Source organism: Mya arenaria, chromosome 12 (assembly GCF_026914265.1).
Source record: "Mya arenaria isolate MELC-2E11 chromosome 12, ASM2691426v1".
In the NCBI taxonomy this organism is placed as follows: Eukaryota; Metazoa; Mollusca; class Bivalvia; order Myida; family Myidae; genus Mya; species Mya arenaria.
The window spans coordinates 33,189,234-33,208,582 of NC_069133.1; the positions used below are offsets into that span (position 1 = coordinate 33,189,234).

General features: G+C 33.0%; 1 protein-coding gene across 9 annotated transcripts in view; it reads right to left on the minus strand.

Moving 5' to 3' along the window:
• LOC128210198 (nuclear hormone receptor HR96-like) overlaps positions 1-19,349 on the minus strand; it is a 164,193-nt gene that overhangs the window by 22,072 nt on the left and 122,772 nt on the right. Inside the window, exon 1 of one of the 9 annotated variants that reach the window (XM_052914378.1) lies at positions 6,571-7,737. The exons of the other annotated variants lie outside the window; for them this stretch is intronic. Coding sequence (XP_052770338.1) covers positions 6,571-6,791 — 221 coding nt within the window. The 5' untranslated portion in view covers positions 6,792-7,737. Of the gene's footprint in view, positions 1-6,570; positions 7,738-19,349 lie in introns of those variants that run through there. 9 annotated transcript variants of the gene reach the window in all.

Sequence of the window (19,349 nt, forward strand, 5' to 3'; positions counted from 1 at the left end):
CTGGTGGATATCTTGAAAAGTTACAGCCAATGTTCAAGTTCTTGAACCACAATATCTTGAATGCCAATGCTGAGACTTTAATCCCAATATTGCAAAACAATCTTCGGAAAACATTGACTGTAACTTATTTTACCAATTAATATACACTGCAGCATACAGCAAGAGTCAAAACAAATGTTGCTTTTTCCCCCATCAAAAAAAGGTCACAACTTGACAATTATTAAAGTTAGATGTTCAATACATGTGGATAATTAAATATCTCTTGAAACATAAAAAAAATATGTACAAAGTTTCATGTGAATATGTTGAAGGGTTTTGAGATATGGACAATAAGTTTAATCTTGTGCAGGACAATGTTGGTGCTGATACGTAGACACAGTGAAAGCTATGACCATAGCTCAACCTTTTTCTCGAAAAACAGACCTTATTATATCAGTAAATATTACAAATTTATATATATTCTGAAGTATACACAAACTACTAACCCGACAGTAGTAAAATATGCACCCAGTCATAGGGAGGGATACAAGATAACTAATAAGATATCACATATTAGGTCAACAGAGCATAATATTGCTTAATATTACATGGGGGGAATTAGCCTTAGGACAGGTCAGAAATAGCCAGCTTGTTTAGGTAATGGTCAGGTAACATTAAACCTTGTATTATTTCATGAAATTACCCCTTCAGACAGACTGTTTAGTTAGTAGGGCAGACTGATATGGCTAATTTCTTTTCAGAAATACTAATTCTTGTAGTCTATCACTTCTCGCTGTAATAGCCACAAAAATGTACTCTGATTCTCTTTTGCACAATGTCAGTTTGTACATTTTTGATGGACAAGAAAATGGCATTTTTTTTTAGATTATAATCATTTTTGGGTGAAAATGTTGTCTTGAAGTGGGGATATTGTCCTTTTTCCTCATAAATCTAATACCCCCAAGCCCTACATTAAAATGTTTCAGAAGATTCTTACCGACACTGCTAGGATGCCACATTAGCAAATGAACTAAAGTGAAAACCATTTCATTGGCACACTTTAAATATAAACCATTTTAATATATGGTTTTTCTGCACCCTCACACCTAAAAATAAATCATTTCCACCACTTCACATCTACAAACCTGGCATTTTTCACACACTCGTAGTATAAAGTTCAAAAGACTGAGTAGCTGACATTTAATACTTTTTTCAAAATACAGGAATAAACCATGAGCTAAAACAGCACCCTGACTTGGCCCTGTTATCAAAACCGTCTTTTTTATGTTAAGTAAAATTAAATGAGGCCAATTGCCGAAACCGAACCCCAATTGCTCAAAAGATAAGGTCTCTCAATTTTCAAATATCTACGTCTTGACTTCTTTATTAGTTGGCTTTTTGCACTTGAGCTATCTCTATAATTTGTTACAGGTTTTCACTTGTACTTCAGTGACGCTGCGAAAAACTACATGCATTTGTATCGGTTAAGATTGTATTAGTAAGCACTTAAAAGCACTTTATATTCCACTTGTAAAACTACTATCTCTTTCAAACAATGCATCAAGTTACATTCAAATTGGTTTGTTTTTTGTTATTTTAATAATCTACATGATCAATGACGTGTTTTATGGTAAAGGCACCGTAAGAGAAATAGTAATAAAAATTCACACAAAGCTCAGAGCACTTTTAAGAACTACCAAATAATGAGACTCTGTGTACATGCAGGCCTTCGAATTCATCTTTAGAGTACTTTTCAGGCTATATATTGAACCGAGCACTTTGGAGAAATCTAGGAAGGTCAGGATATTTCATCAGACAAAAGAGTACTAAACTTATCTCTCAAACTCTTGCAGCTAATTATCATCAGTATATATAAGTAGCCATGCATTAGACATATTATAATATATGAAATGTGTTCGTCCAAGAATTTGGGCAATTGGATTACTACTCAGACACAAAACACATTTTTTTCACAGAGGAAACAGACCAAAAGTAAACATTGCCTGCATGCGCACAATTGCATTCATCTCCGGTGTAATATAAGTGGCAATGGCGTAACAACACTAATTCTGAGTGCATCTGGCTTTTCAATCGCATAGGCTGCTCAGAAATCAGTGTGAGTGAGTGCTTCATCTTTTACTGTTTTCTAGGTATATCTGCATCTCTCCCCTCCCCACCTCTTCTGAATCTGCCATATTTTTGTGGGGTTTTATATTGGTGTTTTGGCTCATTGCTGAACAATTTGTGATGCTTCGTCAACTTTGTTAATCTAATGTGATAATTGGTTATCTAATAATAAATGAGGATTGCGCAACAATCATAAAATTTTATGCCAGAAAATTTAGTTTGACTAATTAATACGTAATTCCAGGTTTCCTGAACTTTTCTTATCTTTGTCAGCGACAATTTATTATGTGATTATTTACGATATTAAATCTATGATACATGATATAAAACCATTTTCAACAACCTACACACTGGTGCATTTGAATGTATTTCGAGATAATTCCTGATAATTTTAATGAATAGTTAATTATGAAAATTGGATTAAATCTATCTTTTAGATCGAATTTGGACAGGAAGACATCTGGTTTATATTTATGCCAAGTTTTTTTCTTCAAAATTTTGTAAATCACAAAATAATGTTCTTACAACTTTGAGACAGCATACATCCTAGAATATCTTTAAATATATCTATCTGCAATGTAATAAATTATATTAAGTTGGCAGATTTTAAATGCTTTATTACTAAAGAAACAATTTTTACATTATAAATATATCTAATAACATCTAAATTAAATTACAAATTTCAATACAAATTGAAGCATCTTATATTTTTTTTTGAAACGTGTCATTTCTAAAAAGTCACAAAACCCAAAAGATTGTATCTATGTCATTTTTGTGCATAAACCTTTACAAATCTTATTTCTCCAAAATATTTCTTTTTTTTTCAAAACCCACAATTCATGTCAATGGCGTTATCTGAGTGTTCCATCTATTGAGGTAAAGATCTCACCGATAGCCACCGTCCTTATAGAAACTATAGTAGACTATCGGTTTTTTCAACCAACAAGTGTCTACTTTTATATTTTTAAATAATTGCAGTGCTAATTTTTCACTGACAAAGAAAAGTAATGTCACTTCAAATTTTCATGCCACACACACTGAGACATTGAGAATATCATATTTTTATAATTTGTAACGATAATAAAATTATAATAATTATTTCATCAATGATCTGCATTCAAATTATCACAAGGGAGTATTTACATATCCATGAATACACGGACATGACCCTTTAAGTTTGTCAATTACAATAACCTTAAAATACATTATAGTATTATATGAAAACATTATTGTTACATTAATTTATACAATTTTTTCAAACAGGAAAGGGTGTTATGACAAACCGCATTTGTTTTCTTCAATATTAAATGTTTTTTTCTCTATTTTTGCGGGTACTTAACGTATATAACTGCTGCCATATGAAAAACATGTTCTTAAACATTTAAATATATACTGTCCGTAAACATTCCAGATATATTGATTAATGTGGAGTACATGAATATGTTCATGAAAATGCAATATAAATATGTTCATGAACATTTCAGGTGTTCATGAACATAAAAGTACTTTAAAAAGTTAAAAATCAGTTCTAGTCTGAGTGATCAACATTTCATGTATCTGTTCATGGTATTTATAATTAGTACTTATAGAATTGAGGACTCAGATGCAGGCTTATACTTTGCATATAATTTTTATAATAACTACAACAATTATATAAATACAGTATTTTAGTTTATTTTCAATTCCCAACATGTACAATAACCGCAAATTCAGTACGCTTTCACATGACTAAATATAAGGTTACCTTTTAAACAGTATTTTTCTTCCTCATTTTCAGTTCCAATTTTCTTTCTCTAATGAGTCAAACACCTGGCCGTACATACTGAATTTCTTTAAAGATCAAAATCACAACAATTTGAATCATTTCAAGTCTTGTATCAAAAGGAATCCAAAATCAGTTAATCTGCATCAACAAACGACTCCATTGTTTTTCTCTTGAAGCATATTAAAGAACTCTACTTTCATAGATCTGTACATTTTTTCCAAACATTTATTCCTCTATATCATTCAATCAGGATCGTTTTACATATGATATTCATGATATCTGGAAAATGAGAAATGTCAGAAAATTAAAAGTGGATTTTTTGACAAATTAAAGCACCAATTTGAAACTATTATTTTCACATTAGCTGAAAATTGTGAAGTTTAGGGAAATCATTTTACATTTTACAATACATTATAGTGTACAAAGTTACAGTGGTTACGAGAAAAAATTAAAACTTCTTTTTTTTTTAAAATAAGAGGATAACATTTCGATATTTGAAAATATGATATTGTAACTTTATATTTTTATGTCACTCAAGAAATGGATCTGAATTATAATCGAATATAAAATTACAATAGTTTTTTCGACACTTAAAACATACAGGTTCCAACTAATTCACAGCTAAAACCACAAAATAGATGCTGTCAAAGATGCTTGACATCATCTAAGAGGCACTAAAAAGTGTGGGAAGATAATAAGCGATGACGCATCCAAAGCCCCATTGTAATACATTAAAAAACATAGTAACAACTGCATGAAGAGATTTAGAAGATACACGTTAGTCATTTCAACTGCATTCAAGGACCGCCAGCGTTTGGCTACTATCTCAATGACGAGAGGAAATAAGCTATCGATAGCAGTTGTTCGCTGAATAACAAACATGTTTCGGTAGAATGACACCATTGCCTTACAACTTGAATGATATAATACATTATACTTATTTTAAAAAACAAGATTTTATGCATGTCAATGTAACAAAAAAATACATACAAAAAGTTTCACTACAGTTATTAAAAGCACAAAATATACATCTCTATTAGGTCTGCAAACTTTTGAACTTCGAAAATTGCGGAACAATTGCCGAGAAAGTTAATTAATATCTATGGTCTGTACAAAATTGTCCTCAAATTAATATACTTATTGTTAACTCTGCCAGATTAATTTATTATAGAAGTAAGCCCCCAATTTATTATAGAAGTCAACGTCATTTATTCAGTACATGTAAGCGCCATTATTTACACAAGTTAGTATAAAAGAAAGAAGTGAGGTTGAACTTAATAATATGTATATATATTTATGAGCAAATTTCTATTACATATGACATCAGATAAATTAAGAAGTAATCTAGGAAGTGAGTTTCACATTAAAGGTTCAGGCTATAACCATAATATTGATTCACTCCCTCCCCCCTCTCCCCCACTCCCAAAAAGGAAAAAAAAATCAATACAAAAACTTAAATTTCACTTAGACTGAAGAAATAGACCTTAAGAATTCTCTGCAATAAACAATGTAGCACTAAATACTTCTAAATTCTTTGAAGAGGAGCCTATTAAATGATGATTTACAACTTGTTTGCAATGCGATAGTGATGATTGTGACGAAAAGTAAATAAAAGATGCATTTGAAGGACAAAACCTCTTACTCACAAGAGAGCTGTAACTTTAAGTTGACAATTGGGGTATACCTAAGATAGCCTATTATTGCGTTGAAATCGTGTACAAAGAGTCCTCAAATATTTGACGTAGGGACATATGCCATTAATCATACATGAACTTGACACGAAGGCATGTAACCAATATATGAACTGACCGCGATAACCTTTGACTCTAGACAAAATCATAATAAACACCAAATAGTTGCCCTTTAATGGACAACATCGAGAATGTTGCTTAATGTGGCTAATCAAAAAGTGACCAACAAAAATATTGCTTGTTCAGCAAGGTCTAAGTATAATTAAGTCACGGTTAACATCCATTTTAGTCGATCAATACAAGATATTATCTCATTTTTATGCAGCTTACATGATGTTATAAATTAATGAAAATACATTTGCTGGCGACACATTACACTTAATATTTCACATTTACTTTTTATAATTGTTCGGGTTTCTGTTTATGGGCAATACATAGCAAATACTTTCTAACCTGAATAGCGAGTAACACTTCCTAAAATACATGTATATAAAGAAGAAATATGCAATACATCTATTATTGAATAGATACCATTATTCAAAACTCATTTGTAGTTTTTTGTTCATGAAAGCACATTTATGATGAAAACTTCCATCTATATTGTTTTACAGTAAAATGTCATATTTCTTCCATTTCATTTCCGGATTATCTTAATATTGATAACATGTTGTGAAATGAATTGAAGAAAAAGTTTTATGAAAAGGTATGAAAACATTGTAGAGCTGTATTAATAGAGTCAATAACAATTTAATTATATACACTAAATGAAATAGTCAATCATAATAAGATCAATTCAATGATTATTTCATAAACTCAAATACTTTAATTACGTCAGCTAGCGCTAGCTAGTAAACAATACCATTTGATTCACAATCATCATGTATATTTGTATTAACTGCCTAAAGAATGTTTTGTCTTAGATCTCGGAAAATATTGAATTCAAACATCATATTTCAATGCTGTTTCCAATGAACATTTTAATCAATGTTTCCTCCAAAATTAACTTACCATTTCACGAACAGATCCCCAAACAGGCAGGTAAAAACCTCGCTGGTGGGGTCCTGGACCCTTCGTCCAGGTCCCCCAGGATACCCCATGGGCCCCATAATGGCTCCCGGTGACCCCTGGGGGTAGTGGGGAGGGGGAGGACCCCCGTACATTGAGGGGTGGGGAGGCTGATTCCACTGCGAGGGCGGTCCAGGACGACCACCGTAATCAGAAAACATCATCCTTGTATGGCTTGGAGTTTTACGAGCCAAGATTATCGTGAATTTAAGGAAATTCTTTGATTGTATGAATATCTTTTGAAATAATCCGTATTCTTATAATGTTGGTTTTATATAGTTATATTTCTATATCCAACTGGATAGACACTTTTCAAAACTTACACTTTTCAAAACTTATCAGTTTAAAGTCTTCAGGAACTTCATTATTACGTAGTGTTTAACCCAATGTTTTTCAGTCCATCAGAAAACAGCAATTTCATGCCAATGATTACCTCACAGATAAAACCCCCCACTATAATAGTCTAAAATATCCAAATCTGGTCCAATTCCTTAGAATCTGTCAGTGACACCTTGGATGAAATAAAAATGTCACTATAGAAACAGTTCCTGTGTACTGAGCAGTCCTACTTTTCCAATAAAAATGAACAAACTTGTGATGTACAAAACCAGCTTACTAGCTTAACTGCTAGCTGACAAAAGAAGCTGATGATGACGATTCCAATAATCCCATAAATGTTTGGGAACGGTCTAGGTTTACTCAGAAATCCTGAACGAAATAACCTCACTATTTTTCCATCTATTTTATAGTGTGTTATATTGACGAGTCCAGAAATTAGCAAATGAAGTCAATGTCCGTCTGTGGAGAAATAGGAGAATCTAATTCTTGTTTCTTCTCATTCAATTTCTTACCAATACTTTCTCCTACTAAATGCTTGCTCAGTTTCACACAGTGCTAAACAGATATTCACAGATCAAATAACTACAAGCATATCTTGACTCAGATAGCTGATATTAATCCAGATTCCTTTCCTACTGTCTTAAGCAAATAGTCATAATTCAAAACAGATCTATAAATATTCCCAATTTCTTCCTTACACAAACACCACCTTCACACCATTAAACTACCACTGTATACAGTCTGTATATTATAAACATACAACCCGACAGTTCAAATGCATACTTAAGACTGATAAAGGGTGACTCGGTACATTGCGGTTTATCGACCAATCAATTCGCGGCCTGGGGGTAAACTCGTCATGCATAACTCCGCCTACTGACATTATTTACAGATCTGTGTTATTCATATTATTTTACGGCTTTTTTCAGTCAAATTGTTTCTGATCGTTTGTCTGAAGTTTTTTAATGACCACAATACAAAATTTATACTATAAATAGGTAATATACAAAGTTGAAGTTATTTTCGGCATTACCAATGTGTGTATAATATCTGCATATATCAAATCTCAGTTTATGATCAAGGTATTGTTAAATACATAATACAATAAAGGTTTGACGTAGGAGCTTTTGTTATACGTATTTTTTTCAATAGCAACACAAGTTTTAGAAATGAGTCACACTTAAACTTCTTCAGCAAATCCTTAAAATGTTATCTAGCACTTAACTGTAACAATTATCCATCAATGTAAACATTAATGTATATACAAGTGAAGATTCATGTTAAACTAAACAATATTTTTTATATTTACCACAAAATAAATTAGCCATGTCGTCAAAAAACCAAATGCAGAGTTGATTAAAAAAGGTTACTTTAGTCACAAATTAATTTAACATAAAAAGCATATTATAAAGTATGTTTTCAGCACAAAATCACATTTGTATTGTAAATAATTTAGCATGCATAGATTGTAAAAACTAATACACATTTCTGCTTTAATATAGATTCTGCTTATTGTTATAAAAGTCATTTAGTGTATTTTGAATTCTAAAATATTAAACATGATAATTGCACTTGTTTTACACTGAGCATTTGTCTATTAATCATTTCTCCAAAGTTGAACAAGAGACATTATAACTCAAATTACTTTTTTACTAAGCTTCCTGTAAAATCAATGGTGATATTACCTCCCTTATTATCAATAGTTAATATTACCTTGCTCTTTAATCAATGTACTGATATAACCTCCTTTTTTGTCAAAAGCTAATATGACCTCCCTTTGTTATAAATAGCCAATATTACACCCCTTGTTATCAGAGGCACATATTACCTCCCTTGTTATTAATGGCTAATATTACCTCCCTTGTTTTAATAGCATATTACATCCCTTTTTGCCAATGGTTTATATAACATCCCTTCTTACCAGAGGCTAATATTACCTCCCTTGTTGTCAATGGCTAATATTACATCCCTTGTTAACAGAGCTAATATTACCTCCCTTGTTGTCAATGGCTTATATTACATTCCTTGTTAACAGAGCTAATATTACCTCCCTTGTTGTCAATTACTAATTTGATCGCCTTTGTTGTCAATGGCTAATATTACATCCCTTGTTAACAGAGCTAATATTACCTCCCTTGTTGTCAATGGCTTATATTACATCCCTTGTTAACAGAGCTAATATTACCTCCCTTGTTGTCAATTACTAATTTGATCGCCTTTGTTGTCAATGGCTAATATTACATCCCTTGTTAACAGAGCTAATATTACCTCCCTTGTTGTCAATTACTAATTTGATCGCCTTTGTTGTCAATGGCTTATATTACATCCCTTGTTAACAGAGCTAATATTAACTCCCTTGTTGTCAATGGCTTATATTACATCCCTTGTTAACAGAGCTAATATTAACTCCCTTGTTGTCAATGGCTTATATTACATTCCTTGTTACCAGAGGCTAATATTACCTCCCTTGTTGTCAATGGCTAATTTTACATCCCTCGTTACCAGAGGCTAGTGTTATCAGAGGCATATATTACCTCCCTTGTTGTCAATTACTAATTTGATCGCCTTTGTTGTCAATTGCTTATATTACCTCCCTTGTTTTTTAAATTATTATAACCCCTGTTATCAATGGCTAGTATTATTATTTGCCCTTATGTCAAATCAGTCATTACAAGCTAAATTTACCTCCCCTTATTTTAGGTCAGTGTTTTTTATGGGCTGATATTATGTTGAAGGAAGTCCAAGTTGTTGGTGATGAACCAAGGTGACATACACAGAGAACTGGGCAGCCTAAATTTATAAATTTAACCGGGGCTGGCCACTCTTTTCTTAGGTTTAGTGTAACAGTTAAGATGTCATTCAATGTTGTTACATAACCACTCTTAATTATGCTTTCAGTTGGGTACTCACATTGGTGGCTAGGCTATGGAAAAAAACTAATAATATCTAAAAACACTATTGTTATACATTGGCATTAAAAATAAACAAAAAATGAAACACAGAAGACTTTGATTTATTAGGATTGACCCCAACCCATAAAACTGACAAACCCCTTCCTTTAAAAAGAAACAGACTCTCTATTAGCAGAATATTCATTGCTACAGGGCTCTATATATAACATCTGCCATGAAACACAGATTAACAATTTGGCCACCCCATACATACACCCCCCTCTCATATATATAAATAAAGCATCATCCTGGATGTTTTTAAGTAATTATGTGCCCAAATTAACAACACTGAAATTTTCAATGAGATGAATGCGAGTAATAAGTATGCATAGTTTTTCCATGGGGAGCAATTGTGTCAGGATACAATGTAACTAATGCATGGATAACCATACAAATTATTCATTATATGATTCAATCAGACTAGTTATTTTGCTACTAGGGTGCATCTGTGACACTTTGGTTTCTAGAATTACATCAAACTTGTCAAGTTATGCATAAAATCAAACACGAAACTTGGTGTAATTAATGCAACATATTTGGGGTTATAGGGTATACGGTTAACTGGTACAATGTTTTGATTACTGTATTAGGTTACCGATATGCTCATTATAATAAGGTAGTAAACAAAGTACTAATCAGTAATATCATAATTATTCATCCATAACTATAATGCACCACGGTCATGTCATTTTTACTTATTATAGTACAATATTCGTCAAGGCGAACATAATGGATGGATTACATGGAACTCCAGATATAACAAAGTATGCTTAGTAAATCATTATTTACGATATTGTTCTGAAGTTATGAATAACTTTTGTATATGTGACCTCATTAGCAAAATTTTTGAAAAGCAATATAATTGGCCTCATCAGTTGGTATTATGGAAGACATTTTAAAAATACAGTTGAATATTATCTCTTATTCAGTTCCTAACACCGTTATTATCTGAATTTATTATTTTATAACATTCAACAACATGGATAGCTCTCGTTTTATTTTCTCTCAAAAAACGTGACTGCCTCCAATGAACTCATTTACGCCGATATCAAATTATTGTATACCATATTCACTTACTTAGAAGTGGATTTCATAAACAAAAAAATATCACAAAGGGCTATAAATTACACTAGTGTAGAACTCTCAGGAGACATACACAATAACATGGCAAAAACATCACCACTGATTGATTTTGCCCAACTCTGGCTAAATCACATAAAGAACTTAACTGGCTACTGTGTCTCTCCCCCCCCCCCCCCCCCCCCCCCCAATGCACCCTTCAATAACCAATTGTCTTGTTAAGATGATACCTCAGACTACATCGCCCAACTCCTGGTAAGCAGGAGTATCTAAGTAAGGTGACCGGATCCCCCCCCCCCCCAAACTGGTAAGCAGGAGTTTTCAAGTAAGGTGACCCCATTCCCAAACTGCTGGTAATTAAGCAAGGGTATTGGGTATTAAAGTAAAATTACACCATTCCCCAAGTGCTGGTAATTAAACAAGGGTATTAAAGTAAGGTGGCACCATTCCCCAGCTCCTGGTTATAAGGAGTATATAGGTAAGTTGACCTCATCCTGCATCTGCTGGTGTGCAAGAGTATAAAAGTCAGTATGGAAGTCAGTTTAAGACTTCTTCACCTAGTTTTTAAAACAACAATATTGTGTCCATGTTCATCCTTAAAATTAAATTACTTAAACATGGAGAAAAAAGCATGACTATATACATGAACACAGTTGAATACAAAGCGTACGTTTCTGAGAACATAACTTACAGTTAATGGCCCGACATTTATGGAAATGAAGAAAACGCAACCACAAGATCAATGTTGCAGCAATTTTCACGTCAACTGCTCTTCCACATGTAAATTGATCGAATATTTAATTATAAAGAATCTAATCTAGTTGTATGTAGCCACGGATAATGCATAGGGGTGGTTATAAACCGGGACCATGCTCGTCGCTGATGTATTCCTGTTTTTATAATGATTCCAATGAATGAATCCATGAATTCTTTATGTGACATAGTCACGGCACTATCTATCATCGTAATTCTAGTCGACAGCAACATGTTTAATTAATACTATCGAAAATAGGAGACGCAAACACAGCCATTTTTTATACCTCAATATTGCTGTTTAAACATTATTTTGTGTTTCTTTTTCAATTTCTATACCACCATTGATCAACAACGCCAACAGGACCACCACCAACAACAACACAACAATGACAAAAACATTTTTTTCCTACGCAACATATCGCAAGTCATAACCAATTTTCAGTCTCTATTGAATATAAATATTAGAGTTTGATGGAGTAGTTTCTGATTTAATGTTAAATCTCAGTATATAGTAGCTTTTATAAACATCTTGTTTACCAACTTAACTATGACTGCTTTTTACAGATATGTTTTTATGATACTGTGAGCATTTGATATTGTTTAAAATAGAACTCTTTCTCCACTTATGACATGACAACGAAATATATTAAAGGCAAAAATGTATTATCAATAAATATTTTAAATGAATTTCCATGTTCGAATCAAGATACCCGACCAAAGCAGACCCGGGATCGTTGGAAAAACCATTATATTCTTGCAATGAAACCGCTTACGCTTTACTGCCTAACCTCTGGATGGAAAAGTGGGGGGTCCATATTGACACTTGTGTTACGATTCTTATGAATATCGATGTTCATTTGCCAGTCGAAAATCGCTTTCATTCCAAATATTAAATCATATTCAATAATCAATTACTTTCAATAACACTAGGATGCTTGGTTTCACAATCCCCGGAGATACAAATAGATATAAACGCTGAAAAGAGATGTTATAACACCAATATGAAACCAAGGAAAGTTCAGTGTGTGCGAATTACCTGCCTGCTTAGCTTTGAATGAATATATTAAAACATCATTACAAAAACATTGCTGCTCATCAATGACAAACCTAATGCAGCAAAATATATATGACAGATTTCATAACGAAGACCACACAAACTTTACTTTAGATCTGATGTCTTCAATAATCTTACTGAGTTTTGACACCCCTTCCCAACAAAAGCATAAACATCCAAATGATTTTAACGTTGGATCGTTAACATTCTACAGAAGGAGCAAATAATCCCAAGTTTTCACCAATTCCTCACACAAGATCGAAAAACAACAGAACAACAGATTACCCGGATTACCTGATCAAAACAGAAATCTCAATAACAACAAGAAACAACAGAAATCTAGAAAATGCCTGGTATTCCACTTGTATAATGGCATTTTATGAAACAGGGCAATTCTTCTGCACTTGGTGACTCTATATGGAAGACGAGATTTGTAAGATTGTAAGAGGTCATCGAGGAACGTCTTTGATTGATTTGGCTTCGACTAAGGCTTCTCACTTTTTGGTAATAATTCAGACTCACATTTTAGCAAATATGATTTTATTGCCATACTCGAGACATTGGCATTTGTGAACCGCACTTGGTAAGTGCAAGTGATTTGTCCCAGATGAATGAAGGGAAATTCGCTGGTGTTACTTCTGCTTACTAACTTAGGCCAAATTTGGTATAACTGCTCATTACGCAGCCAAAGATTCAACTGCTACTTTTGCTGCTTAGCTACTATTTCTCTACTTTTTATTTAAGTTGGCTGTTGGTTTCGCTACTATCGCTGCTCAGCTTCTATTACTCTACTTACTACTTAAGTCAGCTGTTGGTTTTGCTACAATTGCTGTTCAGCTACTATCTATCTACTTATTATTTAAGTCGGCTGTTGGTTTCACTACTATCGCTGCTCAGCTACTATTTATCTACTTATTATTTAAGTCGGCTGTTGGTTTCGCTACTGTCGCTGCTCAGCTACTATTTATCTACTTATTATTTAAGTCGGCTGTTGGTAAATTTTCGCTACTGTCGCTGCTCAGCAACTATTACTCTACTTTTTATTTAAGTCGGCTGTTGGTTTCACAACTATCATACTAGAAACTGCTAATGTTACTGCTACAACTACTATTAATCTACTCACTTCTAAATACCCTTGGTAGTTGTAAATAATGTCAACTCATTGTAGCATATAAACACATCAATTTTCCGAATGAAAAATTGACAGAGCATCTTTATAATTCATGAGGATAAATCTCATGAAAAATTTATTTAAATTCGAATACAGATTATCCTTAATTTTATTTTTGAACAGAACGTAGGATGGGGAGTGGGGAGGGGGTGCATGGGGAATTGTGTTCATTCAAATCTAATGAATGGATCAAGGGATCAAATGTTCATTACACGCCTATCTGCATGAAGCAGGAAAAGGATGGTGTTTATTCTGTATCAAATCAACATATTTTATTTAAGTTATAAATGCTCAAGGACTTTCACCTGTACTTTAGGACAGAAAGAGCACTGCAGGGCATCTGTTGACTTCCAGACCAACACTTATAATAGAGTCATTGTAAAGAAATCTGAGACATGACAACCTACAAGTTTCTGGAGAAAACAGCCATATAAATCATCTATAGGGCTTACTCAATAGATGGCTGTAGACATATAAGGTTGTTTGCTCTAATCCCAAGGTGAGGAATTTCTCAGTACAAGATGATCAAAAAACACATCAATTTTGCCAGAAAATAGGGAAAAATCCTCAGATATATGGCCAAAAAGATGACTATATGATATTTGATCTGTCATATTTTTTTTGGTTAATAAAGTGGATCCTGCTATTTCAGTATGATTTAACAGTTTGTAAATAGTTAAGCTAACTTTAGTTTTCCGAGAGGAGATTTTGTTTGCATGCCCATGAAGTTGGTGCTAACAGGTTTTCCGGTAGTAGGATGTTGTTTGCCCATGAAGTTGGCGATTGGGATTTTGTTTGCCCATGAAGTCGGTCACAGCTAACAAGTTTTCCGAGAGTAGGATGTTGTTTGCCCATGAAGTCGGTCACAGCTAAAAAGTTTGCTGAGATAAGGATGTTGTTTGCCCATGAAATTGGCGATTGGGATTTTGTTTGCCCAAGAAACTGCTGATAACAAGTTTTCGGAGATTGGGATGTTGTTTACTAACAAAAGCTTGATATCATCAATGAACTTTTATTATATTACCCAAAATATTGACCAAATGTTGTGTAGTGCAATCAATGTGTACAATGGGTGCTGACAATGAAAGCATATGATATGCGATGCAATTTGTGTAAACCAGGTAAAAATTGGACTGTATGCGGGAAATCACGTTCTTTAAACACGCTCAGTTCGTGATTGGTTTAATTTTTTATTTTAAATTATTGATTGGCAGTAAAATTAAAACATCTGTCACACTTCAAAGATCAGATTGCTGAAATAAAAGAATAATTACACGTGACTTACATCATGCTAAACTGTGGTCTGGTTTTCACAGATTGGGTCACGCCTGTCCTCTAGGCAGACGTTATAAGGCCGGTAAAGGAGTTTTACATGATAAGTGTTAAACCAATACATTGTTTGTGATGATAGCTTTAGGCCAATATAAATTAATTGCTAGATTTTCATTCATTTTTATTTTAAATGAAGGAGGGTTGTGACAATTTATTTTTTATTTTTGTAAAAAAACTGTTTCACTGTTGATTATGTGTTCAAGCTCTTTCTTATTCTATTAGGGACTATATACATGAGTTTAAAATGAACTGCGAAGAGTCACACATATAGACACTGTAGGTATATGAATAAAAGCCATTTGCGAACAGTACCGATACCCAAATACAAAACCTAGTTCAACATTTTTATTTGAGTCAATAAAATTTAAGGGGCGGCAGAAGAAAGAGGATGAAAATCTCTCAAATAATTTAAAGCAACCATATAGAATATTTCTAAAATACTTACAGGACATAATTCTCCAGCAAATGTTCACCTTTAAATGTCAGCAAACCCTCAAACATTTACAGTTTTACCAAAAACATATTTCCACCAAAAAACAGCATATGAATCACTCCGACATCAGGACTTGATTTCATGCATTTTCCCTTTTACAACAACTGACAACAACAACTCACATAGATTTTCAACCATTTCAAAAGTTTGTATTAATTATGCTAGGTAATCTTTAATCTAACAAAAAAGGCAGGGAGAAAAAGCGTACCCAATGACCTTACTCGACATCATTTAAATGACTTGCAATATATTTTTAGCGTGCTGTACGTGAAAGAAAATATGTTTTACTTCTGGCAGATTTAATCGGGCATCTGCAAATTAGGGTCAATTTACCCCACCCACCCTTATAAACACGCATGTGTTTGAGCATTTTAATAACCAGTTTAGAATGGTGATTAAGCGTAACATTCTTACGATCAAATAAACCTGGACTGGTATAATACGGTTTGTATTTTCAACAATATATCACAAAATGGAACTAGCTAAAATAAACTTTAAAGTTATAATCCCTTAACCCATCCCTTACTTTATGAATTCAAAATTTAATTTAAAAGCAAACTTATTATCCTCAGCATTATTATACCATACATTTTTAAAAGAATAAAATAGGGCTATTTAGCCCTACAGCCTGAGGCCATTGACCTTACAATACTGGATCTGAATCCCAACCTGGCTAGGGGCATTTCTAAAAAGGCTGTAATCAGAAATTCTGTAACTAAATGTGCAGTTCAAATAATTAAAAAAAAATAAAAATATTATAGCAACCAGCTTTTAACACATCAAAATCTTATTTCTCTTATTCAACTGTAGTTTGTCTATGGTAACTTGGGCAATATTATTGTTCATAGATTCACCTTTTTCAGGCTTAAATTCTCACTTTTTGGTAATAATTTAACTCACTTTTTAGCAAACATGATTTATTGCCATACTTGAGACTGGCATTTGTGAACCACACTTGATAAGTGCAAGTTATTTATCCCAGATGAATGAAGGGAAATTTGTGTTACTTTCGCTTACTAACTAAAAATAGGCCATATTTGGTATTTAAGATTCACTTGAATATTCAAATATCAGCCTCAGCATACAGCCAAACATCGCCCCCTGCCCCCTTCCCATATCTCCCCCACCGCCTATTAGTCTTGCATGAGTCAAAAACCCAGGCCTTGAGGACCTTCATAAATAATGGCCCCCATTTGAGCTGAGGTGAGGATTATATTCTACATTAAAGCAACAGTTTTACAAGTGTTTTTCAATCTCGCGGCAATAAACCACCTTTGAAGGCAGCTAATAACATTCATACATGTGAATTACAGATATCAAACCAGCTATTTGACGATGCTTCTACGCAATAAAAGGAATCTTTTTACGGCAAATTAAGTGTCTCAATTCATTAAATATTTCCTAAAGAGATATAGACAAGGTTACACAAGCATATCTGTTACAAAAACATCCAGACATTTTTTATCTAATACCTCTGTTTTAATACTATAAAATAAATGTTTGATCCCTCAAAATTGGTATTAGTCATACATAATATTATAATGATAGTACAAATGAATTTCAAATTCAATAATCTTAAAAATATTTGATTACTAAAATTGGGAATTACTCATCCTTTCTAAAATAATGGTCCAAATGAATTTAAACTCGGTCGCTTTAAGGTCTTGCTGTAACAGTTAGATTTTATCAAACCATGGATGTTATTCTTCATTTAGTTTCAAAATATACAGACATTTTGGGACCCTAATGTATATTAAATCTCACAGAGGGCATAATAAGCTTAAAATAATATTATAATTGAGCCAGTTACGAGATATGCTACACATGTGTGTTTGGCCATTACATTGAACATGCCTATTAAGTTTCATGCTTATATCTTGAATGATTTTATAGCAGACATTGATCAAAGTTTTTGCCTGAAGATCATGATGACAATAGCGCAGTCACTACCTCTGACAACACTTACATGCTATCATCAGACAATACTTGGGCGACTAAAAGTGCACACAGAAAAACCTTAATAGCTTTCATCCTTTTAAACTTAATAAAACTGACATCATTCTCAACAATATCTATTGGTAAAATGGCCACACAAGAAGGGCCTAATTTCAAACCATCAACTAGAAACAGAGGTTACGTTTATATAGGTGTAAATATGTTTTGATTAAAAACTCCCAGATCCTTAATTTTCATCAATGTCCTGCCTGTTATTTATAAAATGAAGTTATCAAATCGCGCAACCCGATACAATGTCTTTCACATTTTTCGAAAAATATTGTCACTACAGATATCTCACTATACAATACAACATTTGTACTTGAACTAATATCTCCGAAATTGCCGGTTTTGTGTTACAAAACATGCCGGTGAACCATCAAAGCGCCAATTTTGTGACTTCAAATTTCCGAGTTGGCTTTTCATTATCGGTGATCTCTTTTTCATCATCGCATGATGATCAGAAACCACAATGACAGTAGTATTTTTAACGGGCATATGGGAACCGCCAGAATGAATTTGGAAAACCATCCTATTTAGGAACTATGGAATCAACTTACATTCCAAACGTTTTTTTCAAAAACCTCAAATAACATTGCCATGATATTGTAAGTATATGATGTCCTTTGTAAGTATACACTGATCTCCCTTACACCCAACTGGTAATATATATCTCAGAAGGTGATTTAGATGGTATAAGTGTCCACCTTTCAGTGCACAATAGGGCCACAAATTCAAGCCTAGACAACAGTGGTACTTTCTAAAGTCATCTCTCCAAAAGTACGCTATTGTTTTCAGGTCCCATAAATGCCAGCAGTCTGAAGTCTGAGTCTAGACTAAACTAGACTAGACAAACATAAATGCAAATACTTGTAATAATACAAAATATAAACATGAAATTCATCATCAACAGACAAAAACAATTTTTAGTTACAATGAAATGAAAATTTGCTGTATGAGTCTTGCCACTTGAGTCTGAATTCAGACCTGAGACCCAGTGGCCATGATTACAAACAATCTCAAGTTAAGGTTAAACTCAGGAAAGCACTTATAAAATTACAAAGAATCATCTTTATTCCATTCATATAACAAAAATAAATGTGAGTAGTTTTACAATTTCAGATAATTAGAAAATTCAGCAAATTTCAACATCAAAACTCAACAAGAAAGAAAGTTGCAATGAAATGAGAATTTGCAATTTTGCCACTTGAGTCTGGACTCGGACTTAAAAGCGTTTGTTATCATATGGCTCCTGGCATCTTTAATGCAAGTTCAAATTTCATTGGCTTATTAAATAGCATAAAATAATACGCAACTCTGCCATTTTAAGAAGAGGATTTGATTGTCCCCCCAACAAAAGTAAGGAAATTATTTAGGGAATTAAAAATTACCCTATAGCATTATATAGCAGGTATTAGTGATGTACTGATCTCTATATATTCAATCAATACAATAATTTTTCAAACTTGAAATAAATCAAAAATTGAATAATTGAAACATATTTTTATACTGTTATTTTTCCAGTTAACAGCACTCACACCTAGTGATTTC